The 26,855-nt window shown below is 41.1% G+C and overlaps 4 protein-coding genes and 1 non-coding gene across 6 annotated transcripts; 2 read left to right on the top strand and 3 right to left on the bottom strand.

The window, feature by feature from the left end:
* Positions 1-92: 92 nt before the first annotated feature.
* Positions 93-2,455, top strand: eef2kmt (eukaryotic elongation factor 2 lysine methyltransferase). The gene is made up of 8 exons (XM_086091038.1): positions 93-270; positions 473-535; positions 608-688; positions 766-867; positions 1,137-1,270; positions 1,333-1,589; positions 1,697-1,846; positions 1,923-2,455. Exons 1-8 carry the CDS (start codon positions 148-150, stop codon positions 2,027-2,029), a joined length of 1,017 nt encoding a protein of 338 aa, XP_085947164.1. The 5' UTR covers positions 93-147; the 3' UTR covers positions 2,030-2,455.
* Positions 2,012-6,493, bottom strand: alg1 (ALG1 chitobiosyldiphosphodolichol beta-mannosyltransferase). Of its 2 annotated transcripts, none has more exons than XM_086091002.1 (13): positions 5,583-6,493; positions 5,440-5,517; positions 4,954-5,057; positions 4,711-4,859; positions 4,267-4,356; positions 4,011-4,124; positions 3,774-3,916; positions 3,622-3,660; positions 3,488-3,547; positions 3,310-3,420; positions 2,562-2,676; positions 2,356-2,431; positions 2,012-2,278 (listed from the first exon to the last, which is right to left on the bottom strand). In XM_086091002.1, the coding sequence occupies exons 1-13, from the start codon at positions 5,869-5,871 to the stop codon at positions 2,123-2,125; spliced, it is 1,524 nt and encodes a 507-aa protein (XP_085947128.1). In that variant the 5' UTR covers positions 5,872-6,493; the 3' UTR covers positions 2,012-2,122. The 2 variants fall into 2 exon arrangements, with proteins under 2 accessions (XP_085947128.1, XP_085947138.1); XM_086091012.1 differs by having other exon boundaries at positions 4,954-5,004; positions 5,583-5,635.
* Positions 6,235-12,755, top strand: c1h16orf89 (chromosome 1 C16orf89 homolog). Its single transcript, XM_086091025.1, has 8 exons — positions 6,235-6,492; positions 7,395-7,547; positions 9,323-9,473; positions 9,991-10,108; positions 10,187-10,349; positions 10,519-10,623; positions 10,730-10,819; positions 12,253-12,755. The coding sequence occupies exons 1-8, from the start codon at positions 6,306-6,308 to the stop codon at positions 12,354-12,356; spliced, it is 1,071 nt and encodes a 356-aa protein (XP_085947151.1). The 5' UTR covers positions 6,235-6,305; the 3' UTR covers positions 12,357-12,755.
* trnai-uau (transfer RNA isoleucine (anticodon UAU)) lies at positions 9,061-9,154 on the bottom strand. Its single transcript has 2 exons — positions 9,117-9,154; positions 9,061-9,096 (listed from the first exon to the last, which is right to left on the bottom strand). It is a non-coding gene; the product is annotated as a tRNA-Ile (tRNA).
* On the bottom strand, positions 10,910-25,562 carry ift70 (intraflagellar transport 70). The gene is made up of 19 exons (XM_086090965.1): positions 25,385-25,562; positions 25,025-25,090; positions 24,323-24,532; positions 24,127-24,183; positions 23,914-24,049; positions 23,733-23,837; positions 19,166-19,294; positions 18,615-18,664; positions 17,966-18,118; positions 17,818-17,883; positions 17,670-17,723; positions 17,524-17,589; positions 16,361-16,437; positions 16,033-16,240; positions 14,446-14,517; positions 14,264-14,367; positions 14,094-14,172; positions 13,886-14,015; positions 10,910-12,925 (listed from the first exon to the last, which is right to left on the bottom strand). The coding sequence occupies exons 1-19, from the start codon at positions 25,430-25,432 to the stop codon at positions 12,789-12,791; spliced, it is 1,947 nt and encodes a 648-aa protein (XP_085947091.1). The 5' UTR covers positions 25,433-25,562; the 3' UTR covers positions 10,910-12,788.
* Between the last annotated feature and the right edge of the window lie 1,293 nt (positions 25,563-26,855).

Genomic DNA, 26,855 nt, shown 5'->3' with positions numbered 1-26,855 from the left:
CAATACTACTGTAAAAACGCAAAAATGCACCAACCAAAAAAGACTGCCATGCCTCTCGTGTGGAGTTCTCGCGATACGTTTTACGATTGACGCGGAAGTAAACAAGCGACCACGTTTTTTGTTTGTTTTTAACGAGCAGACACGTGGATGATGGAGTGTGCTGAGTCAAATAAAAACGCCCCTCCAAGAAAAGAAAACATAGGTGACATTTTAAAACAATTCCAGTCGCAGTTTTTCTCTACCAGTCGCCTCGTTTCATTCCCTTGGACGGTGAGAACGAATCAGCTCCCTCGTATCAGACACCGTTCACAAATATGTCTATGTACGATTTCCTTCTGTAAAGAGATTACGCGAACGTAAAAGCTCTTATATCTTACATTATCATGTTTGCGTTTATTCGGCGCAGTCATAATAAAGTTACGTGTCAGCGTTTAATCAAATGACATCTAAATTAGTTATTGCCTTTTTACAGTTTTTAGAAAATGACCTTGAACTCAGCAAATCATCTGACTTAATCTTAGACATCCTCAAACAAGTAAGCGGTTCAGTTTTTAATTTTACATCTGAAAAGTCACAAAATTGAGCTTGATGACCGTGTTTGTGTCAGACGTGTCTTCACACGCTGTGCCTGAAGTTTCCCCCGTCGCCACGATACAGGAAGTGCTTTATCTCCGAACTCATAAGGCGGGTGAGTGTCTTCTCTCCCATCCTGGTACAGTAACGCTGCTTCCCGGATGCTGTTGTCAGGGTGACACTCATTTTCAGGTGGAGTCAGCAGGATGTGAACCTCTGGATGAGCTCTACGATGCTCTGGCAGAGGTAGTAGCGGCCCAAGAGGTGGCAGAGGGATACCGGACCTACTTTTTGGTACCAAAGTCACCCCACACACACCCAGTGACATAATTCAGAACCTGTTAAATTGTACCAATCTCGCAACACACAAAATCACATTATGAAGGATGAAGAACCAACATGAGGCTACCAAACTCACTATACACAATCATTAAAATCACAAGGGTTTTAAAGAACCTACTTCATGGTACCACAATTCTCCCATTCCACACTCAATGACAACAAAAAGCTTTTTAACAGTATCAAACTTACCCACACACACACTCTTCCATGCTGTCCTTTAGCCGTGCGGGGACGCCGTCAGTTTATTAGAGAACGTGGCTTTAATCTCCGAAGGGACGACGGGTCTGGTGACGTGGGAGGCGGCTCTATACCTGGCCGAGTGGGCCTTAGACCACCCGCGTATCTTTGCTGGAAGGTACCATAATTGAGAGGAAAATTACTGCTAGACTTGATGAACAAGAATTTATCCTTTTGCAGGAAAGTTCTGGAGCTGGGCAGCGGTGCGGGTCTGACCGGCGTCGTCGTGTGTCGCACGTGTGGTCCTTCCTCATACATCTTCAGTGATTGTCACCAAAGTGTCCTTCAAAGACTCAGAGACAACTTGAGCATCAACGGACTCCTCAACAACAAAACAAACACCACCAGCACTGAAGTCAGTGTGCAAGAGCTGGACTGGACAGACGTGACGGAGAAACGCTTGAAGGAATTCAGTGCAGACGTGGTCATAGCAGCAGGTTCGACCTTTCATAATACAGCATGAGTGACAGTTTGGAAAAGGCAGTATAGATTTGTCCAGGTATGTTCTGTGCCAAGTGTGTTTTTCCCTCTGTATGTGATGCAGATGTGGTGTACGATCCAGATGTGGTTGTGGTTCTGGTCCAGTTTTTGTCCAAGATCCTGAAGTGTGGTGGTGGTCGGGTTCCCACTGAGGTTCTCATTTGCTGCACCGTGAGGAACCCGCAGACGTACGCTGGCTTCAAGCATAGTCTAAGTAAGGAGATGCAGTCTCTCACACTGATTGGCCAATCATGTCCAGGAGGCGGAGTTTAACAAGGTTTCATTGACAGGTGATGCTGGGATTGGCCACCGTGTGATAAGTGGAGCTGTCAATCACGTCTTTGAGTACAACAGAGAGTCTGAAATAGAGCTTGTTCGATTGTTTGCATGTCAATAAAGTTGTTTTTTATTATTTACAAAAGTGTCTACTTTAAGGGAATGTTCAGTAACAATTCAACATGGCCACAGTTCGGTTAGAGCTCCTGTAAGGTCACCTAGAAGAAGAAGATGACGACGAGGAGGAGGACAAAAGCGGGAGGACATGTTTGTCCCAGTTGTCGTCCCAGCGCTGCCCCCTGCTGGCCCGGAGGTTCTTCCTGAATGCACCCAGTTTGCCATCACTGCTGGGGAAGTCTGACAGGAGACTCTGGAAAAACGTTAAAAATATTTGTGGATTATTTTATTAAATATAATTGATTGTTTAATCAATGAATTAGGTGTTACCTTGAGCTGCTGTGCCAGTTGAGGGCCGTCAGAGAAGGTTAGGCCGTTGTGCTCGTGCGTCACCAGCTCCTCTAGGCTGAAAGAGAACCAAGAGAATTGTTTTCCCCTGATAATTTATTCAGAATAAATCAAATAAAACAAGTGCTTCACTTTCTTTTAATGTTATTCCATTTTGGTTACACTGCACTTTACCGTGCCAAACTCACCACAAGAAGTGGACGGCGCATACAGGCAAGCAGCATCCAAACATGTCCACCACCTTCATGGGCAGGTCCAGACCGCTTGAAGACTTGTGCAGGCACACGCCAAGGTCAGCACAACCTGAAAATAAATGCAAACGATAAAGAAAGGCTGTTATGGTGAAAGCGGGACGCAAATCGACAACCACATTTTTTTTTTGCCCTACAACCACCACTGCCACTACTTTAACCAGGACTACTATGCCTATTACTATGACTACTATTTTTTTTCTACCCATTCCCTGATTATTCATGTTTTAGTCCTAGTTTTTTTCCCATGGCAATTATAATGAGTGTCAGTTTTTCACATATTTTCCCTATTTGTGGTTGGCTCGATCCCTATCCCCCGCGAACAGCTGTAGTCCATTGTAATCCAATGAAAATTTTATTTTGCACAATTACAAAGTGTATGTGACATATTTATTATTGTTGTTGTCCACTTGGAGTCGACACCTTCACGTTCTACATAGTACTAGTATCTGTGACTTTTTGAGTGTGTGGCTATAAAAGGCGGGGCCTGGCCTGGTGAGTGACGTGTACGTCAGTAAATGAAACTGTAGAGCTGGCTGTTGTTGGCTCCAGTTAGCAATTGGCTGTTAATTTGCTATCCAATAGCCAGACCGCATGTTTAATAACTGGCCGGCAGTTGTGGGCTACATTATTGCCACCCTCCCTACTAAGATAATAAAAACTGCTATGCATGTTTCAATCTGACCTAACAAGACAGGATAGTCTTCTGCTTCCAGCCAGGGTGTGCAGATCTTCACGTGCTTCAAACGGAGACTGTCAATCAACTTCATGTAGCGCTCCTTCTGAGGACCTTTCCCTTCACGTGCACACAAAAACAGACCATTCAATCACCGCTCGCCATCATACGTCAACGTCAATCGTACCTGTGATGACGCAGATTACCGGCGGCAGAGTCTCTCCCGCTGAGATGAAATCTTCGTATTCTGTCAGGAACAAGGAGAATTTCAAACACTTGATCTGATCGTGGTGTGCGACAGAAGAAGTGCTGTTGCAGTACCTTGAAGAGCCTGCAGGAGGATGGAGAAATCTTCATCCTCTGTGAAAAGACAGCAACGCGATGAACAGAAGACAAGACATTGCATATAGCTATTTACTACAAATAAAGTCTTGTTTCATCTATTCCTACAAGAGAATAATTTATGTCGGCACCTGTCCAGCTGGTACTGCTGATGAGCAGGGCGGGACGATCTGGCCTCAAGATTATTGATGCCTGATCGTCGCGCCCCGTGTCCTTGTCAAGGTCTCGCATAGAGAAGACGGTCTTCTCCACCCCAGCTATGACATCATCATTGCTGGAAGGAAAATGGGGGAGGGGGGGGGGGGCGGCATGTGGCTCATTAACCAAGGACGCTCCAAAGCAATGTTTGTTAGAATTGTAGCACTTGCCTGCTGTGCCGAAAGGCAGGAAGTGCGCGCGAAAGCCTCACAAAAAGTGTATGCCTCGTCTCCAGTGGCGTCTCATTGAAGATGGCTGCCGGTCGGTCATACAGAGTGGTCGCCCTGCAGATAACACATTTAACAGCCCAGTAAACCTTTTATCTATTTTTAAAAACGTGTCCATCTGTTCTTGATTTTGACACACATATCATACTATCTTTAAAATAGAGCATGTACTCCATGAGTCATTGGCGTCAAATCCTACTTGATGCCCCAGTTCCTGTGCAGATCTTCCTTCATTGCATTGGTCACGCACAAGTGCTTAGACGCCAGAGGGCCGAACACATGCTCGTACCTGCGGGAATAGGAACACAAAGCTTTTATGTGAGACTGAGCAGGAAAACATTCCATCATTAAGGTAAAATAAATTGTTGTTCCCACGTCACAGAGAAAAAATATATACCTGTGAGTGTTTTTGTATGCATCCCTGCTCCGTGTATGTTAAAATAGCAGCTGTTTGAAAAGTTACAATTACTGTAACATCTATGCTAATTTACGTGAGCCAGTGTATGGCTTTTTGCGTTACATGTTAGCATGAAGCTAGCAGATTTTGTTATGTAAATAAAAGGTTGAGCATGTTGTTGTTTTAATATTCACTGTTAAATTCCTCTCATTTTATGTGTCAATTTCATAGAAAATTGGCACTGACCACTTTGCCAAGCGCACGAGCGGGTGCGTGTGGCCGTGGCTGAGCGCCATGATGGTGTAGCCGTAGTTGTGCCAGTCGATGATCAAGTGGCCGCCGCGCAGGACACACGCCAGCCATGCTGAAGCCATGCTCGGCAAACCTGGAGGATTCTGGGAAAATAATAAATAAACATAAACAAACACTAGAGGAGGTCACTTAGAAATGTTAAGGTTGTGATTGGCTGTCGGGAGTCACGTGACCCACCTGCATGAGTATGTGAGCGTGTGGTTTCAGCATGAGTATCACCGCGAGAACCTGCGCAAATTGAATGGTCACTTTGGTCACGTAGGTCAAAATCTTCGGGCCACCTGAAAGTTTTTAAAATACATAAAAAAAGAGAAAGACAGAGAGAGAGAGACAAGCTTTTTCCACCATTATCTACAACTTAAATTAGGGGAGCAAATAAAGAGGTGAAGTAAAAATAACTAACTGTGATAACGAGGTTGCATAAGTGGAAACACCCTCTCATAACTGGCATATGGCTGTGTTCAATATAAACCAGTCACATCAAACTCAGCACACACCTGCGACTATTTTAGGTGGCTCTGAATAAAGTTCATTCAGTACTTGGCATTTTTGCAGTCACATCTTATAGCACAGTCCATGGTTCGTATAGAACTTTCACAGCATCAGAAGTTCCGTACTATAGAAAACGAGTGGATTAAATAAATGTGTCAACAAATCAATTACCTCTGACACCTTTGACTTCCGCAATCGAGACGATTTGGATCCTATCGTCCCTTAACACGTCCCGGTGAGGTTTGCTGTCTAAAAGTAAAACATTTACATGAACAAAAATTTAATTCATATTAACTATGTGTACATTGTTTTACCTAAATAGCCTACAAGAGTGACTTCAAATCCATGTTTACTGAGCGACAGCGCGTGATACTGCATGCGGGGACTACGACCGATATCTCCGAGAACCAGCACGCACACTCGCCGCTCACTGCCTCGATTACGGCGCCTCAGCAGCCAGCACAGCGCGACCGCGAGGCCCACGACCGTCACCGACACCAGTGGCCACCAGATGCCCGAGCGGGTGCCGCAAAACGCCGCCAAGAGAAGTGCAATCAGCGCAAAAAGAATCCGAATGAAGACAGTTTGGCTGGGAGCGGCCATGTTTGTTTTGGAGTTTTGATGACGTGAGGACAGGGGTGGAAGCGGGGCTACCGATTTAAAAGGACCGCAGAGGTTTGGATGACGTTACTCTGAGTGAAAACGCTGTTGATAATATAATTTTTGTTTCCTAACTTGTGTTTTGCTGATTTAAATTATAAATATAAAATATTATATTTCCACCCAATAATCGTTTTGGCCGTGCTCGGGTGGGATGGACGCGAATGATATGTTATATTAGCTCACTCTTTTTTACGTCTAAATCATTAATCGCACCAGATTATTAGAATGTATTGAGATTTTTTAAAACAAATAAAAATCCAAATAAGCAGATGCAGGCCTGTTTTCATGACGTCACTCGTGCGCCACGCCCCCTGCAGGCTTTCGAGGACGCGTTCACCGTTCACGTGTCCTCGGAGTCGGAGCGAGCTCCAAGCATGCGGATTTCGAAGCTGCGGCTGGCCGCCTTCGTGGCGCTGTTGGCGGGGGCGTGCTGCTGCTGCTGCTCGCAGGCGGAGGTTATCGACGACGTGCTGGGGAGCCTCTCCAAGGGCGCCGCCTTCCTGGAGCGCCAGCACGAGCACATCAACCTGGACGGCGTGGTGGGCTTCCTCATGCTGCAGGGTGGGTGGGGGGGCCGGGGCCGCGTTCGTGCTTTGTGGCGCAGTTTTCGTCCAGCTGTAAACAGCCAACAGCTGCATGCTGCAATTACACTGGCTGGTTGACATAACCACTTTTGAATTAGCTTCACGTCAAATTTATTGGCAGGAAAGCTGTTTTCTTGACAGTGTGGCCTTAAATAATCTAGCAGATTTGGTTCCGTAAAATAAAAAAATCTTTGTTGTTTTGGAAAAATGACACAAGTGCACTTTCCTCCTGCATTTTTTCCTCGTTTTTCTCTCTCGTTTGTGTGTGTGTGTGTGTGTGTGTGTGTGGGGGGGGGGGGGTGTTACAATTGCAAAAAAATTCTGCAGATATTACCTCAAATTATGACTTATTTTTCTCGCCCTATTACAACTTGGATTCCCATATAGTTATAACTTTATTCACGTAAAAACAGAAAATAAAATTACCACACAATTCTAGCATTCCCTGCAGATATACCGTAGATAAATTTTTCTCTTGAAATTGATACCTATTTTCTTTTATAATTGTGACTTTTCTTTGTAAAATGTTGACTGTTTCTGTAGATCAAGCTATAATTTTTGTTGCAATACTGTACTGCAATGTTAACTCCTCGTGTGTGAAATGTTTTCTGCTAATATTCTGACTTCAAGCCTCGTAAAAGTTGCATCTTTTTTGACGTAACATAATTTTGTCCATGTATAGGCCCAACTGTACAGCTTTATTAGGGGGGAAAAAATCAATGTAAATTATAGCTTTTAATTTTGTGTAATTGCAGTTTTTGTTGTAAAATTACACATTTTGTAGAAATATTATAACTTCATTAAACACTTTCAGGCAATATTAGAACCTTTTTCTCTTCTTGGGTAATTGCAACTTTTTCTTGGTAATTTTTGTGTTAGCCGAGCTGAAGGAGGCGGTGCGGACGTGGCCTCACTCGGACCCGATCAGCTGGGCTCAGAGGACGGCGGCTGTGGGTCTGGTCAAGCGTCTGGACCGCATCTTCGACAACGCCCTCGCCGCCTTGCGTCACAACGACCCCAAGTACTACCAAGGTAGCATGTTAAAATTTGAATTCAATGTGAATGACACTTTTTTTTTGTCGTAAAACGGTAACATTACAGCTTTTTCTCTTAAAATTAAGTTTTCTGGTAATGTTACAATTTGTTTTCATTCAACAATAATCAAAAGTATATCTGTGCTCAGTGGGCAAGCAAAACTGAAGCTTGTGTGTTTGACAGGTTGGGTATTGAGTGTATGCAGCTGTGATTGTCAAAGTGTGGCTCCCTCTTGTGGTACACTAATCAAACACTGAATTAAATAGTCAACGTGTGTGTAAGGTTCTAGTGGTTTCAACTTAGTTATTAGTCAGTTAGTCCATTTGTTTCGTACAGTTCAGTTGTATTTACCTTTGAAGTACTATACTATGCATTGCCAGTGTATTATAATTAGTATTGTTCCGATACCGGTATCGGCAGAGGCCCCGATACGGCATTAAAACAGTGGTATCGGTGAGTACTAACAAGTAACATGTCGATACCATTAATTCTGACGCTAATATAGGACTTTGGATGCAGCATCTTGTGTCTTGCTCATGCACGACATTCACTGATGTGTGACATGTTCACTGCATGCCGAGCTAAGATATCCTATTGGCCCTTGAATGCTCTGAACCAATGGCAGGACAACTTTTTCATGTTGAGAAAAAAAAACTTAGTTATTGGTATGGTATCGACATCGGCCGATACTGCAAAGCTGGGTATCGGAATTGGTATCGGGGGCTAAAAAACGGTATCGGAGCAACACTAATTATAATTGTTCAGCTTTTCCCTATATTTAACTCATTCACTGCCATTGGCAGCTACAGACTTAAAAAAATAATAATTTTAACTATATCGATTAGTTAAACATATTTTATCAATTTTTGTTAACAAGAGTATGAAAACCTAGAATTTTTTTTGTACATTTAGAACAGATATAAAATTTGTGATTAATCGTGAGTTAACTAGTGAAGTCATGCGATTAATTACGATTACAATTTTTTATCGCCTGATGCCCCTAATTTTTTAATAATCTTTTCTTTTAAACAAAAAAAAAATTTTTTTTTTTTTTAAATAATCTTCTTTTTTTTAAAGAAAAGATTATTAAAAATTAGGGGCGCCAGGCGATGAATTTTTTAAAATTGGAATTAATCGCATGACTTCACTAGTTAACTCACGATTAATCACACATTTTATATCTGTTCTAATACAATAAAAAAAATCTAGGTTTTCATACTCTTCTTAACAAAAGTGGGAAAAAATGTTAAACTAATAGAAATAGTTCAAATGAATTCGTCTATAGCCGTCAATGAATGAGTTAAGCACAATGTTAATGTTGGACGTGTACATGTTACAGTGTCTGACAATAATATTAAATACAGTTTTTAAGAGTGAAACGTGTGATGAGCACTTGGTCCAGTGGTCCTACTTTGCAACTTTACTTTAATGTTGGTATAGTATATTGGCCAGCAAAATATTTTCGAGGTGGTATTGGTGTAAAAAGTAGGAGAAGCATTGTCAAATAAATTGCTCCAGGTGAGGCTTGAACTCACAACCTCGGCATGACTTTGCAGGTTACTGTCTTATAAGTACCGCGCGCTAACCGATTGCGCCACTAGAGCATGGGCACCATTCATTGTCATCTGGCTCTGAAGCTAAGGTTAAGGTCACGGCCGGGTCAACCCATAAAGATTGAATCAACAAGATCTATGTAAGTGTAGCACAGGTTCACTCTGTTGTGGTATTTGTCCTGAGATCTTTTGCACCTGCACTGTGTCCCGACTTTGCAGAGTTTGAGCCTCTTCTGTCGTGGACGTTCTGGCAGGTCCCCCAGGAGCGCAGCAGCACCGACGCCAGCCTGGTGTACGCCGCCACCACCAACAGCGAGTGCTACGATGAGCAGCTCAGTGACAAGTGCCTCACGCTGCTCCTCGGAACCTGGTGGGGAAAGTCAACCCCGAAAATATTTAGAATAATACGTTCTATGCAGCCCCACTAGTCTAAACGTGGTATTGGGATTAATATTTTGTTTGTAGAATGAGTTAAGCATCAAAATCCACCAGTTTTTGTATGCATCTCGGTGGCAGCCATTTTGCCACTTGCTGTCAACTGAAAATGACATCATAGTTGCTCCGGTCTCAGGTAACAACCGATCACAGCTCAGCTTCAGAAAGGAGGTTGAGCAGTGATTGGTCGCTAACTAAGCAACTGTGATGTCCTTTTCAGTTGCAGCAAGTGGCAAAATGGTCGCCTCCTCACTTAAGCCTATATTGGGGGAACTTATTAATTTTGTAAAGAGGTTTTGGGTTGACAAATACTTTTGTAAAAAAAAAAAAAGTTCTCATTCAATTTCTGTAGTCATGTGCAGTAAAAAGAAAAAAAGTAGACTGTATCATAAAAATACATATTCACATAAGATTGCAAATTTATTCACAATTTTTAAAAAAATTCATTTTAGGAAACAAAAGGGGACGCCGTGCATAGTGACCAAGCCCTGCCGCGACACCATGACCCAATTTGGTTGTCCGCATTACTCGCTGTCACACCAGCTGCTCTACTTCATGATCGGGAAGATGGTGAGGAACGCTAGCCGACGGGAACTTTCACGTTGTTGGTCGAGGGGCTAACGTGTGCTTTGTGTGTACACGCGTCAGAAAGGGTGCTCGAACCTGCTGAAGGGCGACACGCGTTTGTCCCGCGCTAACATGACGGAGCGCAGCTACCAGAAGATCTTCTGCTCCAACATGATGAAAACCAACCAGGACATCATCGCCGCTGGGCTCAGCCAGCAGACGGCAGACATCTTCATCGAGAACAGTCAGTGACAATTTCCTCGCCTTAAGAAAAATATGGACAAATGTTTTGGGACGCAGCTCTTGATTAGTTAATGAATCAACCAGATGAACAGAAGAAGACTAGACAACATCAATGAATTTTGACCCCCATACCAGCCAAAAACCTGCCTTGTTTATGCGTTGTCTCACAGTCCTCATCTGCGGACTGGCCGGCTTCTCTGACTTCTACAAAGCCGAATGGCTGCAGCACATCCTGCGGCTGCAGGACGCCGAGCTGGGCTGCTTCGGCCGCGACCGTGAGTCTAGAAATCATTATGTCCCTCAAAACGGCAACTGTTAAAGATGTGGCAACTATATATATATATACGAGCACGTGAGCTGTTTTCCGGCTGTTGCGGTCAGGGAGCATCATCTCGCAGATGATCGGGGACGAGCTGTTGGAGCAACTGCAGCCCCATCACCGCGTCAAGAGGAGGGAGAAGATCCTTCCTGGTGGGTTCATTGTTAGTCACTGGCAGAGAAATGTTAGTAGCAGGAGCCATGTGGCGACGCCGGTCCCAGTCAAGTCAGAGAGAAAATTGCTTTTGATTGCCAACAAAGTTTTTATTTATTTTTAATTAACAAAACAACTGATGCGGAGTTGCTGCTAGTCCAGCATCAAGTTTGCCATTTACAAATGTTACTGTTAAAAAAAAAAAAAAAAAAGAACCCAACCAACAATGGCACCAGGTCAGTGTGAAAGGGGTAGACCAAGAACAAGTTAACAACCATGTTTAAAAAAAAATATATATATGCAACCAGTCAAAAAAGTTAAGAAACAGCCCTGAATAAGTCTAAGAACAGACGAAAAACAGTCAAGAGCCACGTAAAAAATAAAATAAAATAAATCACAGCAAAAACAAGGGACACAAAGCAGTTAACAACCAGTCAAATAAGTATATATAATAAAAAAAAGCCGTTAAGAACCATGTCAAAAACAAGGGAAAAGTGAACATCTTCTCAAGAACCAAATACAAGTTAACAATTAGTCCAGCTGACCCAGTCAAAGAAGAGACGAGAACCAGTTAAGAACCACGTCCCCCCCACCCCAAAGTAGAGCCAAGAACCATGCTGACTTGTTTTTGAAGTGGGTCATGACTTGGTTTTTGGTTTTCAATGAATCTTGACAATGCAGTTCTAGGTCTTAGCTTATTCTTGATATGGTTCTTAATTTTTTTTTTCTTGGCATAGTTCTTGACCTGTTTTTCACTGTTTCTTAACTCATTCACTGCCATTGACGGCTATAGACGTCAACAATTAATTTGAACTATTTCTATTACTTTCAAATGTTTTCCACTTTTGTTAACAAGAGTATAAAAACCTAGAATTTTTATATTGTACATTTAGAACAGATATAAAATTTGTAAGTAAAATTAATTGTGAGCCAACTATTGAAGTCATGTGATTAATACAATTAAAAATTGTAATCATCTGACACTCCTAATTTTTAATAATCTTTTTTTCCAATAGTTAACTCACAATTAATCACAAATTTTTATATCTGTTCTAAATGTACAATAAAAAAATTCTAGGTTTTTATACTCTGGTTAACAAAAGTGGAAAAAAATGTGAAACTAATAGAAATAGTTCAAATGAATTTTTGACATCTATAGCCGTCAATGGCAGTGAATAAGTTAACTTGTTCTTGAGTGTTCTCTGACATAGTTGTTGACTTCTTATTGACTTTTTTGATTTGTTCTTTACTATTTTTCGACTGGTTCCTCACTTCTTTTGTACACACACGCACGCACGCACGCACGCACGCACGCACGCACACACGCACACACACACACACACACACACACACACATCTTAACATTTGTTGACTTTTTGTGATGTCGCGTTGACATCCATCGTATCCCATCCTATATCTTTGTTGTCCCAAGATGGCTGCTCTAGTCACATGACGGCAGTGGCGGTGGGGGCCCTGGGAGGATATTTAAACTTCTACCTGACGGAGCAGGACATAACCAAGAGGCCCCTTTCCTGATCCACATCCATGCCACGGGACACCCAAAATGGAAACTTTCTTTCCTGCCTGGCTGCTTTTTCTTTATTTTTTTTTTAAATCTTGGACTATTACTTCGTAAGGAGGACAATAGATATATTTTAGGCAGAGAAAGTCACTCAGAGCGTAGACCTCCACCAAGGCCTTTTTCATCATTACAGTACCCCAATATTTTACTGTATGTGTTCTTTGTGGACCGTCCTGCTAACATACAAATGACATAAATAACAATCTATTTGGACGTACCAAGAGAAGCTGCCTGTATTTTATATATATATATACATATATATATATATATTTAAGGCTTTTTGTATGCATGAAGCATAAGTGTATGTCGAACGAAACACTCCATCCCAAATAAAAGGAAATGGTCCACTTAAAGAGTCAGTGGTGTTGTCTTTGGCCGTGTCATGGTCACTCATTCCAGCTGGTGACTTTATAGAAAAGGGCCTTGAGTAGCCGGGCCTCGTAGGTGACCGTGTTCTTGCCCATTTGGACCCGAAACTCCTCCAGCGGCTGCTCGATGATGGCGGGCACCTCCCTCCCGTACTCTGAGACCACCAAAAAAAAAACAACAACATTTTGAATTGATCCCAAGAGGGCTACATTTGATATTTTGATGGTCGGTTAGAAAATAAAAGTAATATTTTGACACAAATTTACATCATATTGGTGATAAGGGAATGTCACCGTGACTGGTTCTTGACTTTGATTTTTGACTTGGACTTTGACAAAGTTTTAATTGCATTCTTGACTAACTTTGCTCTGATTCTTGACTTTGTTTCTGAAATGTTTCTAATGTTACACAGTTCTTGATGAAATAGACTGAGGCACAGCTAACACCAGCATGTTGTTACTGTTGTGCAGAAACGTCCTAATTCCAAATTTGGTCAATTTGATATTTTGCTCACAAATCAATGCTATAGGTCAGTCCCTATGTAGATCTGTTGTTTGTTGTTGTCGTCGTCATTAGAATAGGATAGAATGACCTTATTATCATTGCACAAAGTACAACAAAATTGAAGTACGCAAAGTGCCAGCAATTAAAAAACATAAAACTAATAAATCAGGCAATTCAAAAAGAATATAAAATCTTACAAATAAATATACGACACGAACACAGGACTTATGGTGAATTAAAATACACCGTGTTTGGTGCAGTCATTATTAATACAAATGATCAACCATTATAAAGTGTCTAATAAAAAAGCTTGAGAGAAATCTCCTAACTCTATTGGACACTGTGAGAAATTCCACCTCAAGTTTGAAAATGTCAACCAATAAACAAACGCGAGTAAAAAGAGCTTTGACTAGGCATTCCATTTGTTTTATTATTTTTTTAAAGATAGTGATAATGTTTTGGTGCAGATTTTTGTTTTATTTCACTGAAAAATAATATTTTGGGAGATATAAAGATTCCGCCCGACGGTGATGGTGTCTATCCAAATCTGATCCACAGTGAATAGAGCCAAGTCGGTACTTAGCAATGTGTGTGCGCGTTTGAGCATCACCTTCACAGTTCTCCAAGAACTGAATGCACTCTTGGACCACCACCCCCTTCAACGTGATGATGTGCTTGGACATATTCTCCAGCAGGGACAGGAAACAGCGCTTAGCGTAGAACCACGTGTCCGTCCCCAACTACACAACACACACATACACACAGCACCAAGTTTAAAATATAAAGTTGGCCTAAATCCATTGATAACGAGCAATTACCTTCTTGTTGTAAGGCTCCAAACTCTTAATGACGCGAGAGATGCCAAAATCGTAGTTGCCCTTGGCACAGTATAATGTGCTAAAGATGATGAAGAAAAAAAAAACATACTGTATATGTATGCAAAAATATTGTATTTCTATTCAAGATTATCGAGAAGTGCAAAAGTCACCCGATGACCAGGTTGACGATGCACAGGTGGAAGACTTTTTGGTCGGGGTCGTCGTAGGAAATCTGTTCCTCCTCTTTCTCGATCTTCCTCATCAGCTCCTCAGCCTGGAAGACATTATGAGTACGCCAGTCTTAAATAGTCAGCGAATTACAGTATGTGAAGACTCGTACTACTTAAGTTACCTCTTCATTCTGGCTGGTCATGATGTAGGACACACACAAGTTGGCCAGGACCACAGCGCTCACGTTCAAGATCTATATCAACAAACACATACATATTTATTAGCTTCTTATCATTATCTGCAGAATATTTGGACTTTCAAACCACATTTTAGACATCACAAATCCAGTCTTCACCAGTTTAAAGTGGTTGAAGCTGGAGGACATAGCAAGCAGGGTATTTAAACAAGCAGGTTGCCACATTTAAATTGTTTATAGAGTTATCACATTCAAATTTGCTGGCATTCTGCTCCTTATCACATAAATAATCACTCTGATTTACACGACAATGTACAGCTGGGAAGCCCCAGGGACGACCCAGGACACGCTGGAGAGGCTATGTCTCTCGGCTGGCTTTGAACGCCTTGGGATCTCCCTGGAGGAGCTCGAGCAAGTGGCTGGGGAGAGGGTAGTCTGGGCTTCCCTACTAAAGGTGCAGCCCCCCGCGACCGCACTCTGGATAAGCGGCAGAAAATAAATGGATGGATCACAATGTACATCCATCCATCCATTTTGTTAACCGCTTGTCCTCACAAGGGCCGCGGGGGCGGTGGAGCCTATCCCAGCTTGTAGGCGGGGTACACCCTGAACTGGTTGCCAGCCAATCGCAAGGCACACAGAGACGAACAACCATCCACACTCACAATCACAATTACGGACAATTTGGAATGTGGGAGGAAACCGGAGTACCCGGAGCAAACCCACGCAAGTACGGGGAGAACATGCAAACTCCACCCAGGAAGGCCGAAGCCCGGACTCGATCTCACGTCCTCTGCACTGGGAGGCGGACGTGCTAACCATTTAGCTCACAATGTACATAAAACTGTCGATATATCTATCTTGATTATAATAAACTGATTTTTTTTTCATTTACCTTTCATTTGTACAGTAATTAAAAAACAATTGATATAAAATAATTGTTTTTAAATTCAATTTCTGGATTTTGTTTGATTGTGAACTCAGGAATTTTGTATAATTTCATTTTTTCCCTAAAAGGTTTTGATTTTGAATGCAATTTTTCTAAAATTCAGTTTAATTTAGATGTTTTTTTTTTGGTTTTCTTTTCCATGGATGCTGTAATTGAATCTAATTCGTAATTTCTTAAAAATCTATGTCAAGTGTGTACATAGACTCTTCTTATATTCTGCTCATGTTTTTATTATGACATTTATATTTTTACTTAAGTCGTCTTGAATTCCATTAAACTGGAAATGAACTAAAGCTTTTCCCACATGTTCATAAAGACAAATGTCCTCAATTTGACAGTTGTTTGAGAGAGGAAGTGCAAATACGCATAACGATTCATTTCGTCATTTTGACCGCATCTACAAAGCAGCACTGCAAACATAAAAAAAGAAGAGTTTCACACATAGAAAAAAGTCACAGCAAAGTCGCTTTCTCTATTTTTACCGGCGGTTTGCACGTGCACAGGCAGTCCTGCACGCTACACTGCTCCACCTGCGCACAAAGGCCAACTATCAGCTGACCTCATCACCCTTTTTAACAACAAGCTTTGCGCACATGCTCGACCCGCCTGGTGGCTTGACTCACGTTGTTGTAGTGCTTCTTGACGATGGGCTCGTAGAAGCTGATGGCCTCCTTGTTCTTGTTCTGCATGAAGAGCACGTGGGCCACGTTCAGCTTCCACGTGTCGTCCTCATTGCACACCTCCATGGACTTGTGGAAGATCTTCTCCACCATGGCAAAGTTCTCCCGGTTCCAGTAGATTTTGGCCTGGGCCATCAGGGCCACAATGTACCTGTGTGGAAGAAGAACACGAGAAGGTTAGAGATTGAGATGGACACATTCGATACAAGATAGAACAACAACTCGATATATTCCACAGTCGTGTGTGTGTGTTTTGTGTGTGTGTTCTCACTTCTCCTGCATGGTGTCGTACTCTTGGAGGGCTTTCTTCTGCCCGTCATCATCTCGAGCCGTCTTGGCCTCCTGCAGCTGCAAACATTCAGCAAACGCATCCAAATTAGTCTCTGTTGTATGCATACACAAAAAAAGTTTGAGAAATAGTCATGTCATGTAAATTGCATTGTGCACTCCAGGAGGGATTCTTTTTGTGTTAAATGTAATCCATGTACTGTATTTAGTTCCACATAGGGATGTTTGACAAAACTTTTTCCCAGTACGACTATTCAACTCGTGAGACGTCACCAATACCAAAAGTACTGATACCACAAGTACTTTTGAAATTTCCCCCAAACACAAAAGACCCATCCCAAATGATTTCTGAGCGCGGCTCCTGCTGCTGCTGCTCCTCACCGTTCCCTCAGGGGATGGGTCAAATGTGGAGAAAGATTCCCCCCCCACTTAGGTGGGTGTGACAGTCAGCGGTACTTTAACTTTAACTAGCACACCTGATAACGATCAATTCCTGATCTATAGTATCAGATGTGTTGGTAGGTGGAAACATCTAAAACCTACAGAACCCTGGTGTACATTCAGTAGCTTTAAATTTGCATGAAATTAATGGCAATTTTCGACTCTTCTAATTTCTAGTTCTTAATTGTAAAACAGCCACAAGAGGACAGCCAATACCATCATTGCAAGTACAGATACCTTGAAATAAGGTCAGGTATCGGCCCAGCAGGGTTCCTACAGGTTTCTGCAAGTTACATTTGAAAACTTTTGAAACCTTTTTAAGACTGTTTAAAACAATTTTTTATCAGCCTTATTGGCACTGAAAACCACATTTGTGAATGTGCGTAAAATTATTTCTCGAATGTGGAAATGTGGAATGTGTGCAGGATGTAAGAATGCACACCACCGCAGTGCAGACACGGACCACAGACAATATTGCAACAACGTGGCATGCCACATGCAAATGCCCGTAGCGATACCTGGTATTGGTACTCGCCCATCCCAAGTTCCACAGGCATGACGAGCTCATGACTTCTTGAACTACATGCATGCACGTTTGTTCTTCTGATTTCGAAGAATGGCTACCCCTGCGTTTAGCTGACTACAGCAATAAAGACAAAACGGAGGCAGGGAAGGCGTTTGGAATAAAGAAAGTAGGTAGACAACCTGCTTAGCCAGCTTGCGCAGCTTCTCCGTCATTTTGCCGATCATGTCGTCAAACTTTCTGAACGCCTAAAAACACAAAAATAAATGTTTTAATGATGTAGCAATATCAATAATGACAAAAATGCACCTGAATTGTTATTTTGTACCTCTTCTGGTGCCGTCTGGCAAGTCAGCAAGGCATCGAGAAACTCGTACTCGTACTAAAAAACAAGCAAAAACATTTAAGTTGTAGTTTGTGGACAACCTTTACAAAAAAAACAGAACACAAAAAGACATAAGTTACGTAGAGCTCACTGGCGAGAGCAATTTGTAGGTGAGGTGCGCGTTTTCTGCCAGGACGTCGGCTGCCAGATCAAAATACTGTCAAGAAATGAGAGCAAAATGACACCCAACAATACTTGAAAAAGCTGAACTCCTGTGTCATGGCGGGAAAATTCAATACCTCATGTTTGCAGTAGAGCAGCAGCAGGTTCCCGAAGGTGACGGGTGGGAAGGACGGCTGCTGAAGCAGGAAGGCCAACTTCTCAAAGCCTTGCGAGGGCTTGGTGTCCATGTTGAGCAGGGCCTGGTTGTGCAGAGTCACCGTGTCCAGCTCCTGCGTGCAACATATTCTCATGTTTGCGCTCATTTGTGTTCAACATCTGGATAATACTCAACCAATTGAAACATGCCAGACGCGGGTACTATTGTGCTCATGCACATTTTTCGCTCTGTAGTTTATTTCTTGTGTAGTTTATTCATTTCTATTGTTCAGGTTGGCAATTATCATAACTACACAGACTGAGATATTGTTTGTATATTGCATTTGCATACATGACCAAGAGTAAAGTGAACTTTAAAAAAAAAAAAAAAAATCTGTGAATCATCAAATTTTATTTTTTTCTAGTATTAAGCAAGTTACCAGTTATTAACAATTGCATGACACATCATGATTACAATCTACGTTGTTGCAGTCAGCATGCCTTTTGTAACAAATGCCACTAGAGGACACTAGATGTTCTCCCAACAAGAGAATTGGGACGGAGGACAGTGACGGCAGACACACACACGCACGCACACACGCACGCACACACACGCACGCACTCGGCTACCTCCTCTGTTCTCGGCGGCATGTCAGTCAAAGCCTCCTGAGCTCCTTTCACTGCAAATTAATATTTAAATAATCACTCCATCTTTTATTCACATTGCAATTACATAAAATGGATGCGGATATTAAAATATTTTTGCATATTAACTCATTCACTGCTATAAATTCATTAAAAAAAAAGATTATAAAAAAATTGGGGCTTCAGGTGTTTTTTTTTTTTTATTGTAATTAATCGCATGACTTCACTAGTTAACTCACGATTAATCACACATTTTATATCTGTTCTAAATGTACAATTAAAAAGTTTTTAATGTTTTTTTTTTACTTTTGTTAACAAAAGTGGGGGAAAATGTTTAACTAATAAAAATAGTTAAAATGAATTTTTGACGTTTATAGCCGTCAATGGCAGTGAATGAGTTAAAAAGGTGCAATCTCCAAAGAGAAGTGAAAGGCTATTGTGGATGCAACAATGGCTTCCAGCTGTCAATCAAAGCTATAGTTGGTCATGTTTGTGTACTGTATGTGTTTGCTGATGTGCAGTTTGTTGTCTCTTACGGTTCCTCAGCTGGTACTCGATGGCAGCCTTGAGGTTGAAGGCCTCCACCAAGGCGGTCTGATGCAGCACCAGCGTGTTGCCCACGCTGCGCACGTCGATGCCCTCCGTCGTCAGGCCCACGCTCAGCTCTGCCGCAGGGACGAGACGCACAGGAAAGGTTATCTTAACTTTTTGAGTCCTGAGTGGACATTTTTCAAAGGGCATATAATGTTAACGTCAGTTAAACAAAACTACAATGCATACCCCTAAACGCCATAGGAAGTTTTTGTTTAAAAATAATGTCATTAAGTAATGGTAAAAAGTTTTGTTTTTTGCAATGTTACAAGAATCAAAGAAAAAGTTGTGTTCCTTACAATTTTTTTTTTTCAGGATAAAAAAAAAAGGCAAACTTATAAGATAGTCATATTTAACAGTCTTTTTTGGGGGGGGGGGGGATAAAGTAGTAATATTATGATTTTAAAGTTTAATGAAAGTAGAAAGTCACATTTTAAATTATTAATTTATTATTGTAACATAGACAGTATATGTTTTGTAAAATACCTCTTTATTCTCTAAAACATAGTGACGGGTCGATGAAGCGTCATGAAGCGTCATGAAGCGTCATGAAGTGTCATGAAGCGCCATGAAGCGTCATGAAGCGTCATGAAGCGTCATGAAGCGCCATGAAGCGTCATGAAGCGTCATGAAGCGTGTTGACACAATGACGCACTGTGTTGATACTGTGTCACTGAATACTGATACCTGCTGTACCTTAAATAATGCTACAGGTAACTGAGGTGACTTTTTTTCTTCTTCCTCTTATAAACTTTATTCAAACAATAAACATTAAACAGTATACAAAGTATGTGGAATTTTTTTTATGGAAACATTGTATACAATGCAAACAAAACACAGCGCCAGGGAGTTTATTTTTTTTAAAGAAGCTAAACAAAATAAAATCAACAATATAACAAAAAGAAAAAACAAGATAGCACAAAGTCACATCAATAAATGAAAAAGTTTACAGTAATATGTTTTCTCAGCTTTTGGATACATACAAGTAGATAATGATGAAAAATAACTTTTAATGGATACAAAAAAACTTAATGAAGGATGGTTTCTTATGCATAAATTTGGACCTATGAATGTAAAATTTAGTTAGAAGAATAATAAGGTTTTTATCAAATAAAATTGTGCATTGACAGTCTTATCATATTCAAATACACCAAAGGTAACAAAGGTGACAGACTCAACTGACACTAATATGATGACTTCAATTAAATAACTCTTTGTACTTCCTATTGTATTAATTTCTTCATTTAAATTTAAAATGTTTGGATGGATAGATGCAGTCAATAAATAGTGTGAACGTGTCCATTTGAAAATTTGAGTGAAAAACATATGAGGACTCATAATTGAGAATTGTCTAATCCAATGCATGTTTGGTTTCAAAAATGAAACACCCGGTGCAAAAATTTAGCATTAATAAAGTGCATAGATGGAGTTTACAATGTTGCAATCGGGGCTCGAACCTAAACCCCAAAACACACAAGCAACTTACTCCGCTCATGTAGTCTCTTTAACCATTGAGCTAAATGGTCACAGTACTTACCTTGGAGAATCACTTCCTATAATGTAAGGAAAGTGAAACTGAATTGATATGAGATCCAAATGGTCAATGAAAAGATTTTACTGTGATTTGATTCTACCGTGTAGGAAAGTCCTTTCTCTTTTCCTTTCGGAATCCCTATCACACAGCCTACTAAGGAATTATGTGAGCCTCAAAAGATGTGTGAATCATTAGAGACGCAACCCACAGACAGATGCGCTTCGGCACTTCCTTATAAAGCTCGACACTTAGTAGCGGGTAGCGATGAGTGACACAGCGGCTGTGTCGGTCACGTGGTTTTCACAAAGCGCTAACTACACGCACCAACACGGGGGTTCCTCTACCAACTTGACACACGCATCGATGCATCGGTGTTGCCGGACCCATCACTACTAGAACATAAGAATAATAATACTTAATTCCTGTTATATTATTTTATATTTTTCAAAAAGACTTATTTAGCTTTTGATTGGCCCAAAGTTAAGGTAGGGAGGAGTCACTGTTTTTCCATCTTTTTTTATTGGCGCACTGTACAGTATGCCACTTTCCTGAATGATAAAACAAAATAATTTTTGCAAATGATTTTGCAGCACATCCAAGCAAACCCCAGTTTTTGAGAACTACTGCCTTACAAAACTGGATATAAGCTATGAACTGTGAACGGAAAAACTACACCCAGCTTTAGGGGTGGGAATCTTTGAATGTCTCACGATTCGATTCGATTAAGATTTTTGGGTCTGCGATTCGATTCAGAATCGATTTTCGATTAAAAGGCTTTTTTATTCAAAATGATTTGATTGACAATGATTTCTGCTTCAATCTATAGATGTGCAAGGAATTGTAATGATCTACTCCAGTCTGACTCGCTAATGCCAATTAGCGCGCTACTCGCGGCACTTTTATCGCTTAAAAGAACGGCTCCACGCTGAAAAAAAAAAAACTTTTATTGGAATAACTTGATCGTGACTTTTTCCTTCTACTCTCTAATGTGGCTACAACTAAACAGTGTATCCGACCGCGTGGAACCACACTGCCCCTAAGTGGCCAAAGTGGGTACAACATGAACAGCGCTCCAAATAAAGGCACACACAGACAAAGGCAAGACAGTATAAAATATTTAAATAAAATCGATTTTGGGACATTTAACTCTTTGACTGCCATAAACAGTATAAAACGTTTAGCATAAACCTAGGGAAGGGCGCCGAGGACGTTAAAAGACGTCCCCTATGTTTTTTTTTTTTTTTTTCGAAAACGGGTGCAGGAAAGCCTTGGGCAGCTGTGCTGAAAGTATCAGGCAGATCTGATTAGTAAAAGACTCGTTTTGGCCCCTAGAGGGCAGCGATGACTCTCTTTGCACAAGGTTGGATGGGCCGCCCACCGTGGGCGTCAGTAGAAGACGTGAGGCGGAGCTAGAGTGTTGAGGAGACAATGGCTGGTTCAAGCCATTGTGGCTTGACCAAGCAACCGGTTGCAAGCAGCTCACGCTTGAGCATTTTTTTCAAAGACGGAAAGCATCAATCAATACTAAAAAGCGCATTGATGTCGACGATGATGATGACTCCGAGCTTGACGCCAAAGTTGGAAGCCTTGGCGCGACTGTTACGATCACGTAGTAAGCCTCACCGGCTAAGCGCGGCTAGCGCGGCTAGCGCTGCTAAGGCCGCAAAACGCGCACAATAGCCGACCGGGTACTTCTACACAATCGGACATTCGATCGGGCGATGGAGAGTTGGCATCGACCAATGCAGATTGATGATGATGATGATGATGACTCCGAGCTTGACGCCAAAGTTGGAAGCCTTGACGCGACTGCTATGATTACGTAGTAAGCCTCACCGGCTAAGAGCGGCTAGCGCTGCTAACGCCGGAGCTGCACAAGCGGACATTCGATCGGACAATGAAGAGTACCCCGAGTCCAATGCATATTCATCGGAGGAGCGGGTACAGTCTGATCACGGAGAAGACACTGTTTCTGGACTACGATGCCACCATGAATGGAGTGGATAAAATGGATCAGAACATCTCCTACCACCCGGTATAGCAACTGAAGGACACGAGGAAGCGAGACGTAACGTAACCGTAGCATGATCCTGATATTAGACTTGATGGCAACACACACTGCAGTATATACTTGCTATTCCCCGGAAAAAAACGGCCGGCAAGAAAGTGGAGCACGCGAAGAGGCAATCTGTTGTGCAAATGCGGTTGCGTCTCCTTGCACGCAGGAGAGTGTTACACAAAGAAAAACTGTCGTTGAAACATCCACATATTTGTAAATAGCACCACAGTTGCACACATTTGTAAATAGTTTGCCAAATTGTTGTCAAATTGTTACACTGTTGAATGTAAATAAACGTATTTTGCTATCAAAAAACACTTTTTCATTCTTGGTGGTAGTGTTTTATAGAAGTAAAGCACTATTTAGGTGTTTGTGGCATCATTCATGGACAAAAAGAAGTGTCAAATTCACTAGAATGCATGAAATAATATCGTTTCACTAAAAGCTTGATTTCTCCGTATTTTGGTCCAAAACAGGCGAAATTGGGTCAAACTAACCATTTTCTATTGTTGATTACTAAAGAACGGAATAAGGTAGAAACAAACTTTTTTTTTCTGATGAAAGATGAAAGTCCAATCTTTCATTTGGTAGTACGTGTGTTTCCATAGTCCAAACAGAACATTTTCTGTGGACCTTGAAAGATCAGTCAAAATGCTTAAATCGGCTGGGACTGACGGCATCCCTTTTCTGAAAACGTCTGGCAGTCAAAGAGTTAAAATCGATTCTGAATCGTACTAAATGAGAATCGATTTTTTGGCACACCACTACCCAGCATGATTTTTTTTTTTGTAATGTAACGTACAGCTCTTAACAATTGAACATTGATGTGGTTCTACTGTTATAACAAGGCTATAATCTTATGGCTCTTGATAAAAGTTTGAAACCGCAGTTCTGGTCAGATACATCGCTGCAGGCTTACCTGGATGTTCCCGGATGCCTCGCTCGATGATCTCACCGATGTATTTAAGGGCCTGTGCGTAGTTGCTGAGCCTGTAGTAGCACAGTGCGATGTTGTACGATAACGCTGGCACAGAGAACAAAAAAGGTGAATTAAGATACTTTTTTTTAATAGTAGTGATTTATGATTTGAGTGCACTTACCAGGCACGTATCCCAGCACCTGCATGGCTGACGTGAACTTCTTGCAGGCGTCCTCGTATTTGGCATCCTGGTAGAGCAGGCAGCCCATGTTGTACACGTAGTCTGTGTCCTCCGGGGGAAGTTGCTCCACCAGAGACTGCACACATACGCATCAGTCAGCAATAGTATCTATGAGTCAGAAATATTGTCAAACAGCAGTGAGGTTTAGGTTACCTTTGCAGCAGAGTAATTCTCCTCAAAATATTTGATGGAGGCTTGCAGTTTGACCATCTGTGAGAAGAAAGAGGAAGACTGGCCATTTTGAAAAAACACTTTGAATGGGCAGCTGTGTTGTTTTTTCCCTCCTATTTGATGTATTCATTAGACACCAAGTTTATCATTGTGAGGATTGTCGAAGAAGGGAGCAGACCTTAGTGTGGCTGTTTGGAGTGTCCAGGGCAAAAGAGGCCAAGGTGGCCTCGGCGTAGGCGCCCGCCTTGTACAGGCTCTGGGCGTAGTACACCCGGTACTCCTCCACCTCGGGGTGCAGCTGCGTGAGCTGCTCATAGCACTCGGCCGCGCCACTGAAGTCCTGGATATGGTAGTAGCAAAAGCCCAGCAGGGATAGCGCTGCCCGGGACTGGAGGGAAACAAAAAAACAAAAACAATTTTCATAACTTTGAGGATTATTAAACCAATTTTCTATACCACTTGTCGTTATTAGGGTTGCATGAGGCACATCTTATCCCAGAAGACTTTTGGGCCGGAGACTGGATACACCCTGGACTGCACCAACAATCACACCCACATTCACACCTATGAATAATTTAGAATCTACAATGTCCCACACATGCATGTTTTTAGAATATATGAAGAAATTGAAATAATCCACACAAGCGAGAGAACGCACCCCCACTTGGGAAGGCTGGCGACCAGATTTGAACCCCAAACCTCTTAACTTAGAAGCAAGCATGCTTGCTAACCACTAATCCATTTTTTTATTTACTTTTTTCATTTTGGTTTAATGTTCTAGTCTAACAACAAAGACTTTCATTGGAGTGTACTCATTTTTTCCTCCAATATTTGAAGCTGTGGGGAAGATGATGAGTCGTCCTCATAATCAAACACTTACCCTAGTGTGCTTTTGAAGTTGGCTGTTGAGGATGTGAATTGCCTCAACATACTGACTCTCCTTAATCTAAAAGAAAATCAACATTGATTGTGTTAACTATCGAGGCTACACATAAAACAACATATTTATTATTAAACGGCAAACGGTTTGAGCTGACCGACAAATCTCACTTTGTAAAATGTCATGTATTAGTGAGCAAGGTTAGAAGTGCACCGTCGCTTACGAGCAAGAAAATGTCACATTATTCAATAGATAAAAAAAAAGAAAAAAAGTTTGAACTACGTGTAGTAATGTCAATATACCAAGCTAAGTAAGCTAAACACATACTTGACTACCCCGTCATAAGTTTCGTATTCTTACCAGTTTATAGATTGTAGCAGTGTACTCTCCGTCTTTTATTGTCATCATGATGGCAAAGTGTAATTTGCACGGCTCTAAATGAGCCAAAATCGACTAAATTCACACACAAAAAGCAACGCTAACTAGCCACTTTGCTAGCAGCCGTGAACACTCAGCGCAAGCGGATTTGTGTTACCTAGCAACCTCACAGACCGGAAGTTAGACTTTTGACAGACTTCTATGTCAGCCAATCATCACTGAGGATGCAGGAACCGTTGTTTTAAATTATCTGTTATTTACATAAATAATGATAGACAGAAATTCGCGTGGTTTATTGTCAATAATGAAAACAGCAAAAATATATGGTGGAAAAAATATAAATAGTTCTGCTGTTTTTAGTAAAGAGCCAAATCAATTGTGTCTAACAATATCTATCTATCTATCTATCTATCTATCTATCTATCTATCTATCTATCTATCTATCTATCTATCTATCTATCTATCTATCTATCTATCTATCTATCTATCTATCTATCTATCTATCTATCTATCTATCTATCTATCTATCTATATTAGTGCTGTCACAGTTAAAGCGTTAACTGGTTAATTCATATATTTTTTTCGCATTAATCATAAATTAACGCAGAATAATTGCATTATTAGTTTTTACCATAGATTATCCTTTAGCGTGACAACGGATGGCTACGTTTAAGGTAGTACAAGTTGTGTTTGAGCAATAAACATAATCACATGCATTAAAGTAAAGGATTTAATAAATGTTTGCGTATCACATTTAGAATATTTGTATGTTATATGTCAAAATATTGGGGTCATTTTTTTCTGTTTTAAATTATGCAAGTAATTAACTGATTAGAAAAAGAGGAGGATGAGCGTGTGCAGTGGATAAAAAAAAAAGGTTGAAGACGTCCTCATAACACTAAATGTCAAAATAATTAACACATAACTGGTGCTCTTCAAATGTTGCTTTTTTATTAAGCGATTAATCGTGATTAATCAAAATTCTAAAATGTGATTAATCTGATTACAAAATGTAATCCTTTTGACATATATATATATATATATATATATATATATATGGTTCCTAAGAGACCATGAAAAATACATGTGACAAGATGTTTAGGGGGAAGATTGATTGTAGAGTGCCCAACATCCGAAAATGTATATTCTTATATTAGCATGCCCAAAAATGTAACTACTTTCACGAAGTGACCTTTAAAAAAACATGTGTCACAACCTGCCCCTAGAATCAAAATAACACTGCCTAACCAGATAGTAACCCAAACAAAAATACAGCCACTAACTCTTCTTTTTGGTTTTTATTAACAGTTTGCCATTGGTGGAGGTGTATGCCCCATTTGCTGATATTCTAGTTTTATACAATCATTATAGAACCTGTCTAAAAACAATAGAGTTCACTTCTTTTTACATCCCTCAATAACCTTGCATAGCATTAGTTTGCACAACATCAATA

The sequence above is a fragment of the Leptonotus elevatus genome, chromosome 1, assembly GCF_054856555.1.
Source record: "Leptonotus elevatus isolate MCC_2025b chromosome 1, RoL_Lele_1.0, whole genome shotgun sequence".
NCBI classification, from domain to species: Eukaryota; Metazoa; Chordata; class Actinopteri; order Syngnathiformes; family Syngnathidae; genus Leptonotus; species Leptonotus elevatus.
This window is presented reverse-complemented; position numbering and strand designations above follow the sequence as displayed.